The sequence below is a fragment of the Chamaea fasciata genome, unplaced genomic scaffold (genome assembly GCF_029207755.1).
Source record: "Chamaea fasciata isolate MVZ Bird 193981 ecotype frontalis unplaced genomic scaffold, bChaFas1.0.hap1 SCAF_12, whole genome shotgun sequence".
Lineage (NCBI taxonomy): Eukaryota > Metazoa > Chordata > Aves > Passeriformes > Sylviidae > Chamaea > Chamaea fasciata.
This window is the reverse complement of record NW_027094097.1, coordinates 543,620-561,192: the sequence shown is the minus strand read 5'-3', so window position 1 is coordinate 561,192 and position 17,573 is coordinate 543,620. Positions and strand designations below refer to the sequence as shown.

Genomic DNA, 17,573 nt, shown 5'->3' with positions numbered 1-17,573 from the left:
ACATGGCTGGAGCGTATTTTAGGCTAGGGGAACAAAACTGGCTGACCAAGGACCCAGAGCCTTGTGGCAGCAGGATTCTGCTTTTCCTTCTTGTTCTACTCAGTGCACCAGATTACTGTTACTGCAGAGCAAATCCCTGTTCATTCCCAGTGCAACTGCACAGGCGAATGGCATAGAATCCAGGGAAGCTGAGGCTGGAGGTGCTGTGGAGTAGTGTTGTGTGTGATCACATTGGGTGGTGTCTCCCTGTTGTACCTGCGTGTCCTTCTGCAGGCATCCTTGCACATGGGCTTTGAGAGTATGACCTTGCCTTCAGTGGTAGTTGTAAATTCTTTTTCTTTGAGCTTTGCCAGGAGTCAAATGTAAAGAGAAAATAGAAACACATTAGAGAAAACAGTGGAAGTCTGTGGATGGCTTTGTGTAGTAAAGGAAAATAAACTGGGAGATAGTGAAACCAGAAAAAAATGCTGATTGTCACTCAGTTTTCTTTTGCTTGAACTAATTCAGGTAGTTCATGCAGTGCTGCTGTGGCACATCACTGGATTTGCAACTGGTCATGCCTTCTCTGGCAGGTTTCCAGTTCTCTTTACACTTTCTGTATGAGCTGAAGAGGGCTCCGTTAGGATTGCAGTATTTGAGTCGTTGAGCAGATGCAGCCGAAAGGGTCACAGTGGCAGGGGACCCTGGATGTCCAGAGTGACTGCCTGGCAGTTGGTGGGAATCCTCCAGTCCTCCAGCTAATTTGGTGGAGTGTTGGTAGCGGGAAGGCTGTGTTCCCCTTCCAGGACCTGCACCCACTGTTTGTGGGGTGAGAGGAAGCAATCGGTGCGCAGAGGCTGTGCCTTGCAGGAGCTCTGGGAGGTTCCTGGAGCATGGTGGGCTGACTGCTTTCCAGTCCCCAGGATGCACCCTTCTCACATCTGGAATTTCCTGTTTGGTTCCTCTCCTGACATCTCTCTGTTTAAACTCTGTCCAGAGCAGAGCAGTTACATCTCCTGTGCATACTGAACACCGTTACTCCAAAGTCGCTGTGAGTTGCTCTGGGTCTTGGTGTCCCATTGAGGTGCCCGTGTGGTAGCGCTGGGTCAGGCCTTCCCAAGCCATTAGCAGAAGGGCAGCACCCAGAAAAACAGCGTCTGCCTTAGGGGGAGCCAGAGAATACAAGTTTCACCAAGTTGTAAAGCCACAGAACTGTTTTGTTGTCCTATCTTGTTTCTGTCACAAGCTTTCCCATGATGTTTTGTTTTCTGAAGACTCCAGGCCTTGGGGCTGGCAGTGCAGGTCCTACAGTCTTCCTGCTGGCTCCCTTTAGGCAAGATGTTAAGGAGGTGTTTGCCACCTTCCAGGCCCCTTCAGTTTGCCTCTCGTGTTGCTGCTGCCAACATGTTCCCGTTGCTCATTCCCAGCAGTACCTTCCCCGAGGCTGGGCTGCCTGTCCCTGCGGCCCGTCTTGGCGCGCCACTTTGGTCCTGGGAAGCGGGGACCCTTGTGGTGGTGGGGTCTTTGCGGGAGCAGCCCGACTCACCGGCCTCTCTCCTTCTCTCCCACCCGCAGGTCGGAGCTGTACCGGGTGCAATGAGCGCTCCGTGCCGGCCCTGCCATGGAAGGCTGTGACTCGCCCGTCATCCCTGGGAAGGACAATGGGTGCGGCATTCCTCAGCACCAGCAATGGACTGATCTCAACAGCGCCCACCTCCCTGACCCGGCCGGCAGCATGGAGCAGCCCGCGGCGGAGAGCTGCAGCCCCCTGGACAGCCTGAGGGTGCCCTTCCCCGAGCGCGTCCCCGAGAGCAGCGCGGCGGGCCCCGGCCCCGAGCCCGCGGGCAAGGAGGTGAGCTGCGGGCAGTGCGCGGCCTCCTTTGCCGGCCTGCAGAGCTACATGGAGCACCGCTGTGCCGGCGCCCGCCCGCCCCCGCCGCTGCGGGGGGAGAGCGGGAGCGACAGCAGCGAGGACGGCGAGGAGGAGAGCGACGTGGAGAACCTGGCCGGCGAGATCGTCTACCAGCCCGACGGCTCAGCCTACATCGTGGAGAGCCTCAGCCAGCTGGTGCAGAGCGGGGGTGCCGGCGGCAGCGGGACTCTCCCCTCGCTGCTCCCGAACTCTCTGCCCAAGCAGGGAGAGCCCTCTGCTGCCGCTCCCGTCTACCCACAGATCATCAACACTTTCCACATAGCCTCATCCTTCGGGAAGTGGTTTGAGGGCTCAGACCAGGCCTTCCCGAATACCTCAGCCCTGGCGGGCATCAGCCCCGTCCTGCACAGCTTCCGCGTCTTCGATGTGCGACACAAAAGCAACAAGGATTACCTGAACAGCGACGGTTCTGCCAAAAGCTCCTGCGTATCCAAAGATGTTCCCAACAATGTGGACCTGTCCAAATTCGATGGCTTTGTGCTCTATGGGAAGAGGAAGCCCATCCTGATGTGTTTCTTGTGCAAGCTCTCCTTTGGGTATGTCCGCTCGTTCGTGACCCATGCCGTGCACGACCACCGAATGACTCTGAGTGAGGAGGAGCGGAAAATTCTTAGCAATAAGAACATCTCCGCTATCATCCAAGGGATAGGCAAAGACAAGGAACCCCTTGTCAGCTTTCTGGAACCAAAAAACAAAACCTTTCAGCACCCTCTCGTTTCCACAGCTAACCTCATAGGCCCTGGACACAGTTTTTATGGTAAATTCAGTGGCATTTGCATGGAAGGTGAGCAGGCCCTCCAGGCCGGGGCGGCCAGCGGAGCTGAGCCGCCGCCGGCAGCGGGTGTCCTGGCCCCCAGTGCGCTCCTCAACCTGGGTGGGCTGACCAGCTCAGCTCTGAAGACTCCCATTACCTCAGTCCCCCTAGGCCCGCTGGCTTCCAGTCCCACCAAATCCTCGGAGGGGAAGGACCCTGGGGTGGCAGGGGGGGAGAAACAAGAGGGGGACGACCAGGACAGCCTCTCGGAAAAGGTGGAGCCGGCCGAGGAGGTGGAAGAGGAGGAGGAGGAGGATGTGGAAGAGGAGGAGGAGGAAGAGGAAGAGGAGGAAGAGGAAGAAGATGAGGATGATGAGGGTTGCAAAGGACTATTTCCAAACGAGTTGGAGGATGAACTGGAGGACCGGCCCCAGGAGGATGCTGGGGCTGTGGCAGGCAGTGGCAGCAGCAAAAAGGACCTTGCTCTCTCAAACCAAAGCATTTCTAACTCTCCCTTAATGCCTAACGTGCTCCAGACCCTGTCACGGGGCACGGCTTCTACTAGTTCTAATTCTGCTTCTTCCTTTGTCTTTGATGGTGCAAACAGGAGGAATCACTTAAGCTTTAACAATGAGGGCGGCGGAGCCAGTGTGGCCGAGGGCAGCAGGAGGCTGGACTTCATCGATGAAAGTGCCAATAAAGACAATGCCACAGCACCAGAACCAAATGAGAGTGCAGAGGGCGAGGACGGGAGCTACATCTCCCATCACCAGCATGCTGGCCCCCTCTGTGAACTTGGGGGTGGGGAGTGCCCCTCGGGGAGCGGCGTGGAGTGCCCAAAGTGCGACACGGTCCTGGGCTCCTCGCGGTCGCTGGGTGGCCACATGACTATGATGCATTCTCGCAACTCATGTAAGACACTCAAGTGTCCCAAGTGCAATTGGCACTACAAGTACCAGCAGACGCTTGAGGCGCACATGAAGGAGAAACATCCTGAGCCGGGTGGCTCCTGCGTCTACTGCAAGAGCGGGCAGCCGCACCCGCGGCTGGCGCGGGGCGAGAGCTACACCTGTGGTTACAAGCCCTTCCGCTGCGAGGTCTGTAACTACTCCACAACTACCAAAGGCAACCTCAGTATTCATATGCAGTCCGACAAGCATCTCAACAACATGCAGAACCTGCAGAACGGAGGGGGAGAGCAAGTCTTCAGCCACACCGCGGGGGCGGCGGCGGCGGCAGCTGCAGCCGCGGCAGCCGCCGCCGCCAACATCGGCAGCACCTGTGGGGCTCCCTCCCCCACCAAACCAAAAACCAAACCCACGTGGCGGTGCGAGGTGTGCGACTATGAGACCAACGTAGCTAGGAACCTTCGGATTCACATGACCAGTGAGAAGCACATGCACAACATGATGCTGCTTCAGCAAAACATGTCCCAAATCCAACATAACCGGCACCTAGGCCTCGGCAGCCTGCCGTCCCCCGCCGAGGCCGAGCTCTACCAGTATTACCTGGCGCAGAACATGAACCTTCCCAACCTGAAGATGGACAGCACTTCCTCAGATGCACAGTTCATGATGGGGGGCTTCCAGCTCGATCCCACCAACCCCATGGCAACGATGGCTCCATCTCTAGGTGAGGCTGAAGGGGTTTCCACCGTGTTCATGTGAGAGAGCCAGCAAAGGGGTCTGGCACTGTGGCCCCATGAGCTGCCTTTGTGTGGTGGTCGAGGATGGAGGCTGCACAGTGCAGATTTTTCATCTGTCTTCACCCAGAGCGGTTTTTCTTCATCTTGTGGCTTTTCTAGTACATTTTCCAAGAGTTTTCATAGGGAGTTAATGGAACAGCAGACACGAGTTACGGATGCCATGGCGCTGAATGTTCTCCTGATTGTGGAAAGCATCCTAACTACAGTGTTTCCTGAGAACTCCTCCTGGGTTTGGTGAGGAGTGGGAATAGTTTGGTGGATAGCTTTGAGAGGGGGTGCAGTCACCTGCCGGCACTCCCAAAGGCAGGTGTATTTGTTCGGGGTTGGTTTGTTCCACGCTGGGTTGCCTTGAGAAGACAAGGTAAGCAGGTTTGAGAGGGGTGGAAGGGGTGGTGTTCCTCTGCTGCCAGCGACAGATGGGATTGGAGGCTTTGGAAGCTCAGAGCCCCTCCCCATCCGGAAGCGTGGGGCAGTTGTAGTAAGTTGAGAGTGTTTTAACTGAAGCCCCTAAAGAAAATGGCAGGGCCTTGGATGTCCAAGAGCTGCCTGGAGAGCAGTTTGTGAACTGTGCACTTGACGGTTGCAAATCTCACGCTGAGGGCTGCAGAGGGAGGCCCTGCCTGTGTTAATGAGCACTTGACACCAGGTTGGCCCTTTTGACTCGGATATACACGCCGAGAAGTGAAGCAGATCTTTCTTACACTTTGGTCCAAAACTGAGCAGAACATTAATAATTCAGAAGAGTCTGTTTTTGGGTTTTTCCTGCATGGTGAGTTCAGGTGAGAGTGCCTTAAAGAGCATTTGCTTCTCAGCAAAAAAGTTGCAACATAGGAAATGAAAACTTAAGGAAATAACATCTCTTTTTGATTAATTGAGGAATTGTTGACCTGGTTCCTTTCGTAGAATTGATAAGCTGAGCTGTGACGTCAAATCAAGGTAAAATACCAAAAAGCTGTAGGAGGAGCATGAATGTCTTGAAAACGGAAAAGGAGTGGCACAGGGCTCCTGGTTTATCTCTGTGCCTGTTCAGATTTTCTCCATCAGCATCTCTCAGGTGCTCTGGTGTGAGCAGGAGTCTGTTGTGCTCAGTAGCTGTGAGTGAGCTGAGTTGAGATCTGGTTTGAAGAGTTGGCAAACACAGGGTCCTCCTGGCTCTCCCTGACATGCTCTCGCACCCTCTTTATTAGTTGCTGTCTTTACCTTGTCAAAACTGTTTTTAGAAGATTCTTCACCATTTTGAGCTCTTGGACAAGAGATGAGATATAACAGTGCAGGAGTGGCACTTCTCAGGTTGTTTCTGTTCATGCCAAGTTCTGCACTGTTGCCAACTTGTGATAGCAGTGTGGTGACCTCCCTGTGATGCAGCCATCACCTGGGCTCGTGACTGTTGACCTTTGTTTTATGTGGTAGGGACTGTGCTTTGCTATTGCATGAGGTAGCATTTGCTTCTCCAGGGAGGCAAGAAAAAACAGAATGAAGCGTTAATGCTGCTCTTGAAATAGCCACAGAATCTTTCAGTGTGGTGCTATGGAATTCTTCATCTGTCAGAGTCTGTGGGATTTTCTTGCCACCTTTGATGGGCAGAGGGCTGGATGATCCTTCTGCAAGAAGGTAGCAAGGGTGATAGCAGTCCATTCCCAGCCTCCTATGCTGGCTGCAATAACTTTTTTCTTCAGCTCTGGTGCAGACCAGCAGCACAGAGGAGTGGGCAAAGGGAGACACCAGCAGCGTGTGGCCTCACTGTGTGTTTGTGGGTACACAGGTGGCACTTGGGAGCAGCTTACGTTCTGCTCTGTGTTTATCTTCTGGCAGGAATTCGGCCTTTCTGACCTCTTCTTCCCCTTTTTTCTTTGTGCAGTGGGTGGCGAGATCCCGCTGGACATGCGGCTGGGCGGTGGACAGCTGGTGTCTGAGGAGCTCATGAACCTGGGTGAAAGTTTCACACAAACAAATGACCCGTCGCTGAAGCTCTTCCAGTGTGCTGTGTGCAACAAGTTCACCACAGATAATTTGGACATGCTGGGCCTTCACATGAACGTGGAGCGAAGCCTCCCCGAGGACGAGTGGAAGGCGGTGATGGGGGACTCGTACCAGTGCAAGCTGTGCCGCTACAACACGCAGCTCAAGGCCAACTTCCAGCTCCACTGTAAGACAGACAAGCACGTGCAGAAATACCAGCTGGTGGCACATATCAAGGAGGGGGGCAAAGCCAACGAATGGAGGCTCAAGTGTGTGGCCATTGGGAACCCAGTCCATCTGAAATGCAACGCCTGTGACTACTACACCAACAGTCTGGAGAAGCTACGTCTTCACACCGTGAACTCGCGGCACGAGGCCAGCCTGAAGCTCTATAAGGTAAGGGTTGGCTTTGCTTCACCTCCTTTCATTTTCCAGGGAAAATCTATGTTGAACCGCAGTGGATTGTGACCCTTTGGAGATAAGCTGCCGAGAGCTCTCCGTTGGCACTCAATCTCACTGCATGCTGCAGTTCTTCAGCCTGTGTTCTGTTAGTGACTGTGGCTGTCCAGGCTTCAGACCAGTAGATGTTCGTGCCACAGCGCCTGAGAGGGGGCTTGTGTGTCTTGCGGCACTGCGGCTGTGATACTCTGCACAGAAATTGAGCAATCACTGTTGGAAAAGTTGTGCAGGGTGACATTTGTCTGTGGTTTGCTGGCCCTTTCCCATACGAGCCTGTCACTTTGTGTCACTTGGGGCTTTCAGTGCGGTCCGTGTGCTGGTCCTGGCGCTGGGCGGGTGGAAGAGCCATCGCTGCAGTGCAGCTGTGCTCTGTGTAGGTCCGCGCTGGGATCTGTAAGCAAAGCACTGCTGGGTGCTGGGCAAGGGGGAGGCTGGAAGAGGAGCCGTGAGCGTGGCCCTGCGCCTTGGAGGCACTGCGTGTTCTCATCCGCAGCGGTGTTTGGGCTGTCACTCCCATCTTGTTGTCTTTACTTCTCCTCCCACCCCCCCTCGTTCTGTGTTGTCTTTATAACCATTATAACCATCTTCTCTTTCCTGTCTCATTCGTCTCGTCCCCAGCCCCCTCCCCTTGCTGGCCCAAACCCTGTGGGCTGTAACCCAAGAGGAGCTCCGGATACAGTAAATAGTCCTTTCACTCGTGCAGCAGAATTGCTCCAGACGTTTCTATTGATTTTCACTGGACTTAAAGCTTCACCTTTTTCTCTAATCATCCCATAATAGCTTTAGTATGAACAATCAGGTACGAATTGCCATAAATCTCAGCAGCCGCATCCCCTCCATTCACACGTGTTCTCCCGCTCATTGTCTGCTCATTCCTCACAGGTTTTTTTTTTTATTCTTTCTGTCGTCATCCTTTTCTTCCTGCTTTCCCCCAAATATGCTGAGGTTTCTTTATATACACACAGAGTGTACCTTGCACCTGTCAATTATTTTTTTGAAAACTTTTCTTTATGTAACAGGAATTTAAGAACCTGACATTGAGCTCAGTAGTACCCACCCACATCACAGTATAGGCAGATTTTTCCTGGGAATTAACAGTTCCAGCAAATTCAGGGAGGAAGGCGATAACCAGGAGCATCATGTAAGGTTTACCATGAGCTGTGGTTGCTGGACCTACCTGGAGCTGTTGGGGAGCTGCCCAGAGCAGCGTTGTGGTTCTCTGGGCTCATTGTTGAGGCCAGGATGGCTGTGGCAGCGCTTGTTCCATCCTGAGGTGGGATCCAGCCTCACGCAGCAGAATCTGGCTCCTGAAATGATCAGGTCTGCACATACACCTCTGCTCTCTGGTGTGCAGGAGACCTGAGGGAGTTACTCAGCTTGGAAACTGGGGGCGGGACAGTCCCCATGAGACTTCAAGAACCCAGCTGATGGAACTGAATCTCCTCTGTGGAGGTCAGTTTGGGGCACAAGAGAGTTGTTTGAAAGCTGTATTACAGCTTTTTACATATAATCTTGTTCTTTTAAGTATACATTGCAAAGGTTTAAAGTTTTCTTTGTCCAGGCCCTTCCTCTACAGTGGGTTCCAGTGGGGAAAAACAATTGAGGGCACTGGAATTCTCTCGCTGAGGGGAAAGAAAAGGGGGGAAAAAAATCCCGCCAGCATCAAGGGACAGGCATAGGTTCTTGTAATAAAGATTCCTAGGATGTTTTCCTTGGGCGGGCAAAGAGGAATTGTCGGTTTTCAGGTTTGTGAGAGGCCTGGGCAGTCTCAGTGCTGCTGCAGCCCTGTGGTGCCTCTGACACAACAGCAGTGAAACGCCAGCTGAAGGATAACGTGTTTCAGAGTAATGGATTCCTTTGGAATGCTCCATGTATTGGCCTTCAAGTACGGTTGGATGAAGCTGGGAGCAGAGGCTGGTGGAGGGCTGCACTCACGCTGTGTTGCTGTGGCACGGCTGGAATCAGGGACGGATGTAGTGGAGGAGGCGTGAGCAGGGCGCTCCGGTCCTCGGGCAGCTGCCGCGCCACGGCTCTGCTGAGAACTGGAGGGATGCAGCGGCACTGGGGGGAGTTCACAGAATGGTTTCTCTTCTCTCAGGCCTTGGTGTGGTCTGCAGTAAATTGAGATTGATTGGATGTTATTTTTCCTCTTGCTAATGTAATCCATTAGCCTGGCACATGCATAATCAGTTTAGAGCACAGTTAACTGGATGTAATCGAGTTCTTCCCTGCCTGCTGGAGAAAATCCTCTCCAGATGCTGCTGGGTGAGAGCACACACTGGGCTTATCACACACAATCCTCCTTATTCTGCTGCTTTTGCCATTTTTTTCCTAAATCACATGTTATTGGCTGCTTGCATTGTCCAAGTGCCACTTCTGTCAGTGTTACTTGCTGCCAGAAAATGTGATGTGGAGACACTGGCAGTCTGCAGTCGGGTGAACCTTTTAGTCTTCTCCTGCAACACTCCCAGTGCCAGGGGGGAAGGTCTGGTCTTCTGCTGCCATCTTCATCCTGCTCATCGCAATAGCTTCTATCGGCCTCGTCCCTGTCAGGGGTAAGGGGAGAGGAATGGCGAAAAGCTGGAAGGCTCTGGTAGCCAACCTTTCCCTTATTGTTGTGTACTCCCAAATCCTTGCTGTCCCCCTAAAATTCTCTGACTAAAGTGGAAATCCTGTTGTTTATCTGGCACTTGGTGGGGGAACGTGGTGCCTGTGCCTCTCCGGTGACTGCTGGCCACCTTGGGTGACTGAGGAGGTTCATGTCCTGAAGAACTCCCTGAAGAACATTACATTTTTGAGGTGGATGTTGTGGCTGGAGGTAGATGGTGGGTTTGAAGACCCTTCCTCCCGTAGCTGGGACATGGGCTGGGTGACAGGGTGGTCGTGAGCAGGGGCAGAGACAAGTGCAGCTCCCTGGAGCAGCAGCCCTGGCTTGTCTCCTCGTGGCCACAGAGCCTGGCACCAGGCAGAGCAGCAGCTCCACACATCTGGAGGAGATTGGGCACGAGTTCCCAGTCTACTGCACAGGTGGAGTTTGCAGAAGGAATTAATCTGCTTGAGAAGGAGCCAGGTTTGGACATTTCCTACAACTTCCTGACAATCTCTAGTTCAGAATGTGCAGCTCAGAAGAAGTTTAAACAAAGAACTACTGAAGAAACACACTGCTGGCCAGACTGCCAGCAAGTGCCTTCAATGAGTTCATTCAGTGTCTTCCTTTTCAGTGTTTCCAAGTGCTGAGTTCACTTTTTCAGGGAACAGGGAGTCAGAAGGAGAGGGTTTGGGTTACATGGTGCCGTGCATAGAGGCTCTTTGTTAGCTGGAGATGCAGAGTGTGCAGGAGAATGACTCTTTAACATCAGCGCTCATGGTGCTCGTGGTGATGGAACTGTGGGTCTGCGCTGGCTGGGGCAGAAGCAAAGCTGACCTGTGGGAAGGGAAGGAGGATGTGCAGCTGCTCACCCAGCAGAAGGGCTCAGTTCCACCCTGGAGCAGCGCTGGCCCATCGTGCCTCTCCCACAGGAGCTTGTGTCTCCTTTGCTGGTCACGGGATTCTCAAAGAAACCTGCTGGAAAATCCCCAAAAAGCTTTAATCCCTGAGGGTGCGTGGAATATTGTATGTGATGTAGTTACAGAACGATGGTGATGTATTCAAATTCAGTGTCCTTCCGTAACAGAGCCAGGCGAAAAGAGTACCTTCTCTAATAGTAGCTGACTTTGGAGTTAAAATTATGTAAAAATGGGTGAGCTACCGTTGGATACAGTGAAGGGTGTGATGTGTGTAGGTCACAGAGGAGTTACCAAAAGCACCTTGGGTGTTTGTGTTAAATGTAACAACCCCTGAGAAAACAGAGCAGGGGAAACCTGGCCAAAGTCCACGGAAAGTCCGATGTGATCAAATAGGAAAGTATTGCATGTGGAGGTGGGGAAAGAGAAGGCCAGTGTTACAGGGAGGGGAAGGAGGAGAGAATTCTTCTCCTGTGTTTAAGAGCAGAATTGAAAGGTACCTCTGCATGGAGGATGAATCCTGAAGGGTGGTCTCACGTGGAGGAGCCATGGAGGAAGAAGTCACTGACTTGGCAGGACTCTGCTCTGAAGAGTTCTGGAGGAGCCCCACAGGAGGGGGCAGAGGCTCCTGGCAGTAATGTGCGCCAGAAACTGCAAAGCATTGAGTCAGCAAATTGAAAGAAACCGTAATAGAAAAGTCCGAGGAGGCATGTGGATTAGGAAGGGGAAAAGCAGACTTTTGGAAGTGAGGTTCTTGCAGCACTCAGTTGTTGGAAGGAGCCAGCCAGGCTACAGGCAGGGCTGGGCTGCGGGGACAGGGGATTCCCAGCGTCTTTGATAAGATTCTCCACGAACAAACTGGAAGGATAACATGTTTCAGAGTAGTGCTGGGCCCAGGTCTGGGCAGGGGTAGGGAGGTGAAGGATGTGAAACAGAAGGTAAAATAAAAACTAACTTTCTAGGATGGAGAAACAGGATTGGAAAGATATAGGGGTTTCTGTGTTTGTAAGTGATCCAAAAATGGAGTTAAAGGGCAAATTTAAAAATCGGCTATAAGGTAAAAAGAGTGGACCACTTAGCTGAAAAGCTGGGACAGTTGCAGAAGTACTTTACAACATGAAGTATTTCACAGGAAATGATTGATGGAATTTGGTGTCACAGTGTTAGAGGGATGGGGGGCAGACAACCCTAGAGGAGGGATGGGGGCTAGGCTTCCTGCTTCCCCACATGTTTAAAAAGAAAAAGAAGAAAACACAAAAAAGGGGGGCTAAAGTTGTTCTTCCTGCGAGCAGGATGTGGGATATTTGCCAGTCTTTTTGAAGGCATTGCCTCAGTGATCAGTGGGATGCAGAAGGGCAAGGGGATAATACGTGGACTGTGTAAATCCTCACTTGGTCTGAGGGTTCAATACTGCGTTCAATTTAGATTGTTTTAGGAAGGCTTAAAAAACCCCCTAGAAGATACCAGAGAAAGTTGCAGGACTGGCAGATGGCTGGAATGATTTGGGTAGAGACCTTTGACTTTGGAGTTGGCTTGACACAGGAGTTCAGGGTGGAGGAGAATTTGTGAATTTCATAAATTTCAGTGCTAAGGAAATTACTGGTTTAATAAAATACTGCTGCATTTGGATTGGTGTGGGTTTGTCTTGCCATAATTCTGCAGTAAGGTCAAGCTGAGAGTCTTCTCATCCCATCACTTGGCTGACAGGAGATGTTCCCTGCAGGACTTCAGTGTAGGAAAGCTCTGGGGACCAGCCCAGCTCCAGCCCAGGGAGAGCTCCGTTTGGGGCTGCCAGGAGCTGGGCTGATTCAGTTCTGAAATACCCAGATGATGTCGTGGGCAAAAGGAGACGTGTCTGGGGTTTGATTTTTATCACAAACTTCCTCCCATCTCTGCCTTTTAAGGTTCTTGGGGTAAAGTTGCTCACAGAAAGTCTGTCATGCTCATTAGGAGATTTAGAGCTCTATTTAACCTTTGATTTACTCGCCGTCTGCCTTCAGTGTGTTTTGGCTTTATTTTTGCAAGTTTATCTCTTGGAATACAGATGCAGCATCAGAGCTCTGAATTACACTCTTGAGCAACACAAATTGTGCCTGAAGCCCATTTAAATTACAGCATATGAGGGACTTTGAGCTGATTTCCTACAAGGTTTAAGACAAATTCCAGTGGCAGCTTCACAAGGGAAATAAATACTCATTTAAGTCTCCCTACAAAGTTGTTTTTAAAGGTGGTCTCCAAAACCTTTAATTCAAATCTGCATCCTCTAGTCTTGGATAAACTCATAGGGAAAGGAGTTTATGAACTGCCAGTGTGAGAAGGACGGACCCTTATGATCCAGTACCTTTGGTCCTGTTGGGGTTGACAAGTATTTTAATATAAAAAGTTCTCCATACCAGTTTAACCCTTTAAGACACCTCCCTCATGAGGTTACACATTCCTCTGAGTGACGGATTTCTCCTGGCATTAAAAGACGTCTTTACCTTCCTTTAGGTATTGAATACCAAAGCCTGTTAGTGCAGGATCACAGAACTTTTCCTTTCTCTGCACTGCTTTTTGAAAGGGTTGGAATCAGAACTGCTGAGAGCACACAGCATTGCTTGCTCTATGTTTTATTTATGGGCCTCTGTCACTTAGGTTTTTCTTTCAAGTTTTCCAGTAAGTGCTGAGCCATGTGCAGCCAGCAGCTTAGTAAAGAAACCAGCCTGTAAAAGCAACGTAAATAACAAAGGAGTGAGAGTGCAGCTGGAACAGGAGCCCTGGTCACACAGCAGGAAGCAGGAGCTCCCCAGAACGTGGAGCTAAAACCCCTTGGTCAGATGGGGTTTAGAATTCAAAATATTTGTGAGAATGGGCTACAAAACCCAACTAAACAAACCAAACTCAAGACAAAAAAAAATCGAACAGAAAAACACCTTGTCGAGCTTTATCTTAATCTATATAAGCTGAGTTTTTCCTGGCTTGTGGAGCAGCCCATGGGCAGAGCAGCTGCAGTGGGTCTGGGCTCTCCCTGTTCACCCAGAGCTGTGGGTCAGCTGGGAGAGAGGCTCAGCACAGGGCGGGGAGGGTCTTGCAAAGCTGTTCTCAACCTCTTCTGAAAACAAGGTGTCACCGTGTTGGTGGAGTGTCGGTGTGCATCTGACCCTTTCCTGTGCGTGATGCCAGTTCTGTCTGTGTTCATGGTTCATTCTTTTGTCCTGGTAGTTTTGGACCATGTGGATGAGTATTTAAATTTCCAAGCAGGAACTTTCCCGTGTCAGGTGATGCTTGTTGTTGGGATGTTCAGGGACAGGCCAGAGGGGTTCTGGCCGCAGCTTTGGTGCAGGGTGCCTGGCTCTGGCAGAGCTTGCCTTGGTGCTATGAGCTGTCACTGCCCCACTGTCCCTCCCAGGCAGGTGTGGGCGGTCGCTGCTCTGCAGAGGAGAGCCTGGAGGGAGAGATGCTGGTCCAGATCCAAAAGGCTGGCATTGTCTTCTGGGTGATCAGCTGCTGTGAGCAGAGGGGTAGACATCCACTTACCCTCCTGCCTGCAGCTTTAGCTCTGCTGTGGGAAGCTCCAGTCAGGAGAACCCAGAAGATGCTTGTCCAGGACAGGAAATGGGCCTGTTTGTTGTGGCCTCATCCAGCTGGTCCTGGGGTCTTAGCCCAGTATGGTTGGCAGGGTCTTATCGCAGCATGTTTGTCAGGGTCGCTTCCCACATCCTGCAGATACCCAACACACACAGTTGAAGGCGAGCTGGTAGGACTGGAACAAGTCAGGGTTTAGGAGTGCTGGAGCAAGGAGGCAGAGGAGCTGAGAGGCAGCTTGGTGTGAGGCTGAAGCAGGCAAGTGGCGCTGCGGTGCAGGGCTCAAAGCCTGTGCTGAAGAGCTGTGTTTGAGTGTTCCCCCTGAGGATCCCACGCTCCACGCTGGGGCCGAAGCCCCTCCGGTGGTGGCCCCGGGGGCCGGATGGGTCCTGCAGGACTCCCTACACCCCCCACTCACCCAGGCAGACCACGTTTCCCATGGCACGGTCTCAGCCATTTGTTCCTAGTGTAGCAGTAGAGAAACAGTTTGAGCTGGTGCCTCTGAGGAAAAACCCCCAGTAAAAGAGCACCTGGGCTTTTATATCCTCATAGTCTACCCAGGCACAAGTCTCCAGGTCTTTGGCTCCTGCCCCTGTCTTCCTGTCCATCCACCTTGCTGGTGTTACTGGTCTCCCATCTCCTTTGCTGTCCAAGAGGTTGGCAATTCCCTGTTCCTGCTGTGTCTCCCAGTGCCCATTCACCTGGCTGGTGTCACCTGCATTCATGCCCTTTGTTATCCCCAAGGTTGGCAGCTCACGGCCTCTTGTCCTGGGCTGGAACCCAGAGCTCAGTTGGCATTTCAGTCTGTGTTTTGAGTCCAGCTGCCTGGACCAGATGGATTCCTCAACACAGGAATATGCCTCGAAGACCTCAGAATGCTCTTAGCTCCTTTCCTAGTTGGGCAGGGTCAGGTTTTCAGTGCTTTGGGTACCAGCCCTGGCCAAGCACCAGTTCTGCGGCTGTAGGCTTGCTGGCGACGACCTCATTAAATAATGGATGGGCATTCATTAGCATCCATCTCTGGTGGGGGCTGGTTAGAAGGCCAGGAAGGGGCCCACAAGGTGCTTTCCCCGGGCTGTTCAATGTGACCTGGCATGGACTGCTGGTTTCTGTTTGTCTGTGCCAGTGCACTGGGCTGCAGGACGCTGTGTCGTCCTTCTCCAGCTTTAACTGAACTGTTCCTAAAGGCTGTTGTAACAAAGTCCCCAGAATTGCTATGGAAGCAGCATGGGAGGTTCTGTGTTTGCTATCTCATAGGGAATTCATTAAATTACAATAAATAATGTATGCATGATACATAACTTAATACCATAATGGGCTTTTTCCCCTTCTTGCCAGTTGTAAAAATCCTGCTCCTGCACTGTGACGTGGGCAATAAGTTCTGCAAGTCAAATTAGGCAATAAGTTGCACTTGTGCAACAGGTTCTCTGGAAGTTGAGCCTTGGGGTACGGTTGGACGGGCTCTGGTAAGCCTGGCTGCAGCTGCCGGGAGGTCCTTGGCTGCAGGTGGCTTTGGCAGGGAGGCAAGGCTGTGCACCTACGGCCCTGGGCTGCGGGGCAGAGCCCAGCACGCTGTCCCCCACGGCATCCCTCTGTTCTGCTTCAAGGCAGGGAGGTACCAGCATCTGGCCATCGAGCCAGGGCAGCTGTTCCCGGGATCCCGGCTTTCCTCTTTGTCCTGGAGATTACCTTGGGATTTTTCTGTTCTGCTGAGCTGGCCGTGGCCCGGGTGGAAGTGCAGTGGCTGCTGTGTCCCCCAGCTGTTTGAGCCTGCTGTGACCCCCGTGTCAGCTCTGGGCTCACAGGCCGGGGAGGTGGGGAGCTGGTTGCAGGAGGCAGAGATGTTCTGCTTTCATTGGGAGGATATAAGTGCCTGACTTGTATCCCTGCCTTTCGTCTGTGAGCAGAACGTGCTCAGGCTGATGGACATTCGTGTTTGGGTTCCGCCACAGCGATGTGGCATTTGGGGTTCTCTGAGCCGGTTACTGCCCCTCAGCTGCTCCGTGGCCTCTGGGCTGTCTCCTGCGCCTCATTCAGACAGCGCAGCCCCATCTCACCCACTCTGCTCCTGCGAGTGCTCAGGGAAGGATGGATACAAAGAAAATCACCTGGGGAAGTTTCAGGCAGCAGTAACAAAGCCTGTCTCCACAGAGGGGAGGCTAATTACACAGCTAATTAATCCAACAGATGTCACTTTAAATGCCTGTTTCTTTGTGATTCTGTTGCACACATCATGCTGGTTAAACAGACTTCATGGACCCCGTTCGGAATGCCAGCGCAGGCTGCTGGGAGCTGCCAGGGAGACCCCCGGGTGTCCTGTTCCGCAGGGACGGGCGAGTGCCGGGCAGCCTGCTCTGGGCTGCCCTGTGCACACACTGCGCACGGGGGAAACGCCAGGAATGGCTCTGTTGAGATAAAAAGTGGAGGAGCAGCTGTGAGGGTTGGAGGGGTTGTTTGCGTTCTTGCTGCGAGTACAGGGCTGAGGCACAGGGGCTGCGGGTGAGGCGGAGGGGACCCCATGCTGCCGCATCAGCTCTGCTTGGCGTGAGGAAAAGAGGGTTTGGAAACCTGAGCCGCTCTGCTGAGGTCAGCGGTTCAGACCCAAGGGCACACCGTGCTGGCTGGCTGGCTGGCTGGCTGTCTGAGGTGAATGTGGTCTGTCTGGTTCCTCCGGCATCGGGAGGGCTCCCTGCTCCGCCTCCTCAGCGAGGAGGCAAAATGAACATTTCTTCAACACTTGAAGCAAATCTTTGCTCGTGAAGGCGCAGCCATGACGTGATGGCCCTGCCGAAGAAGGGAGCAGTTCCGTATCCTTGTGAGGAGCTGGTCCTGTGTGCCGAAAGCCGGTGTCACCGTGTGACAGCTGTCAGCCTCAGCTGAGACTCCCCCCTGTTCCGCATCTGGCTGCCAGCTGGGGGACTGGGGACAGCCGTGGTGCCGCGGTGGTGTCACCGCTGGGGCCTTTATCAGGGGAGGTTGTGGCGTCTTCCCCGCTTTGTGCGTTCTGCAGGCTGGCGCCTCCGGGCGCGTGTCCGTCACCCGAGGCCAGCCCTGCTGTGCTCAGGTGCTGGCACGCCGCACGGCCATGTCCCCATGGAAGCCTGGGCTTGGGAAATGTCCCGTGTTCCGTGTGTCTGCTCTGCTGCCTCGGCCTTTTGTTCTGCTTGCGTACTGGAGGGGTCAGATGGTTCCCTGCGTCTCACTGAGCAGATTCCTTCTGGACGGAGTGGACTTTCACAGCACTTGGCTGCAGTGTGGGACCACGGCCCCCAGCTGTGTGCTGTGGGGGAGCTGCTGGGATGGAAATGCAGCCCCAGCACTCTGGAAACGCCCCGTGAGGGTGCGCTGGAGGCAGTGGTTGAGCTCCCTGGTACAGCTGCGGGGGAAGAGCATCTTCCTGGGGTCTCAGCATCCTCGGTGAGTCGCAGTTGGCGGCTTGATTCAGTGTAATGGATGTGTGCTCATTTCCCACAGCTGATGAGGATTATATCAGCTTGGTTTAACAGTCTCATTTGCTGCTCCCAGTGCACACTTGTTTTAATGCGTTTCAGTTAATGAGGTAGAAGAGAGAATGAGGTGTTACTGTTTATGTACAGACAGTGAGGCTGTGCCGAGGGCTCTGGAGCCCGGCAGTCCCTGCCCAGTGCTCTCCAAGGGACAGCATTAGCTGGCATTTATAGAAAATTTATTGGCTGCGGTTTATCCAGGTAAAATTT

At 52.8% G+C, this 17,573-nt stretch overlaps 1 protein-coding gene across 1 annotated transcript in view; it reads left to right on the top strand.

Annotated features, from left to right (window-relative positions):
* Positions 1 to 17,573, top strand: part of ZFHX3 (zinc finger homeobox 3) — a 125,807-nt gene that overhangs the window by 38,839 nt on the left and 69,395 nt on the right. The window contains exons 2-3 of the mRNA XM_066194348.1: positions 1,555 to 4,298; positions 6,230 to 6,726. Coding sequence (XP_066050445.1) covers positions 1,601 to 4,298; positions 6,230 to 6,726 — 3,195 coding nt within the window. The 5' untranslated portion in view covers positions 1,555 to 1,600. The remainder of the gene's footprint in view (positions 1 to 1,554; positions 4,299 to 6,229; positions 6,727 to 17,573) is intronic.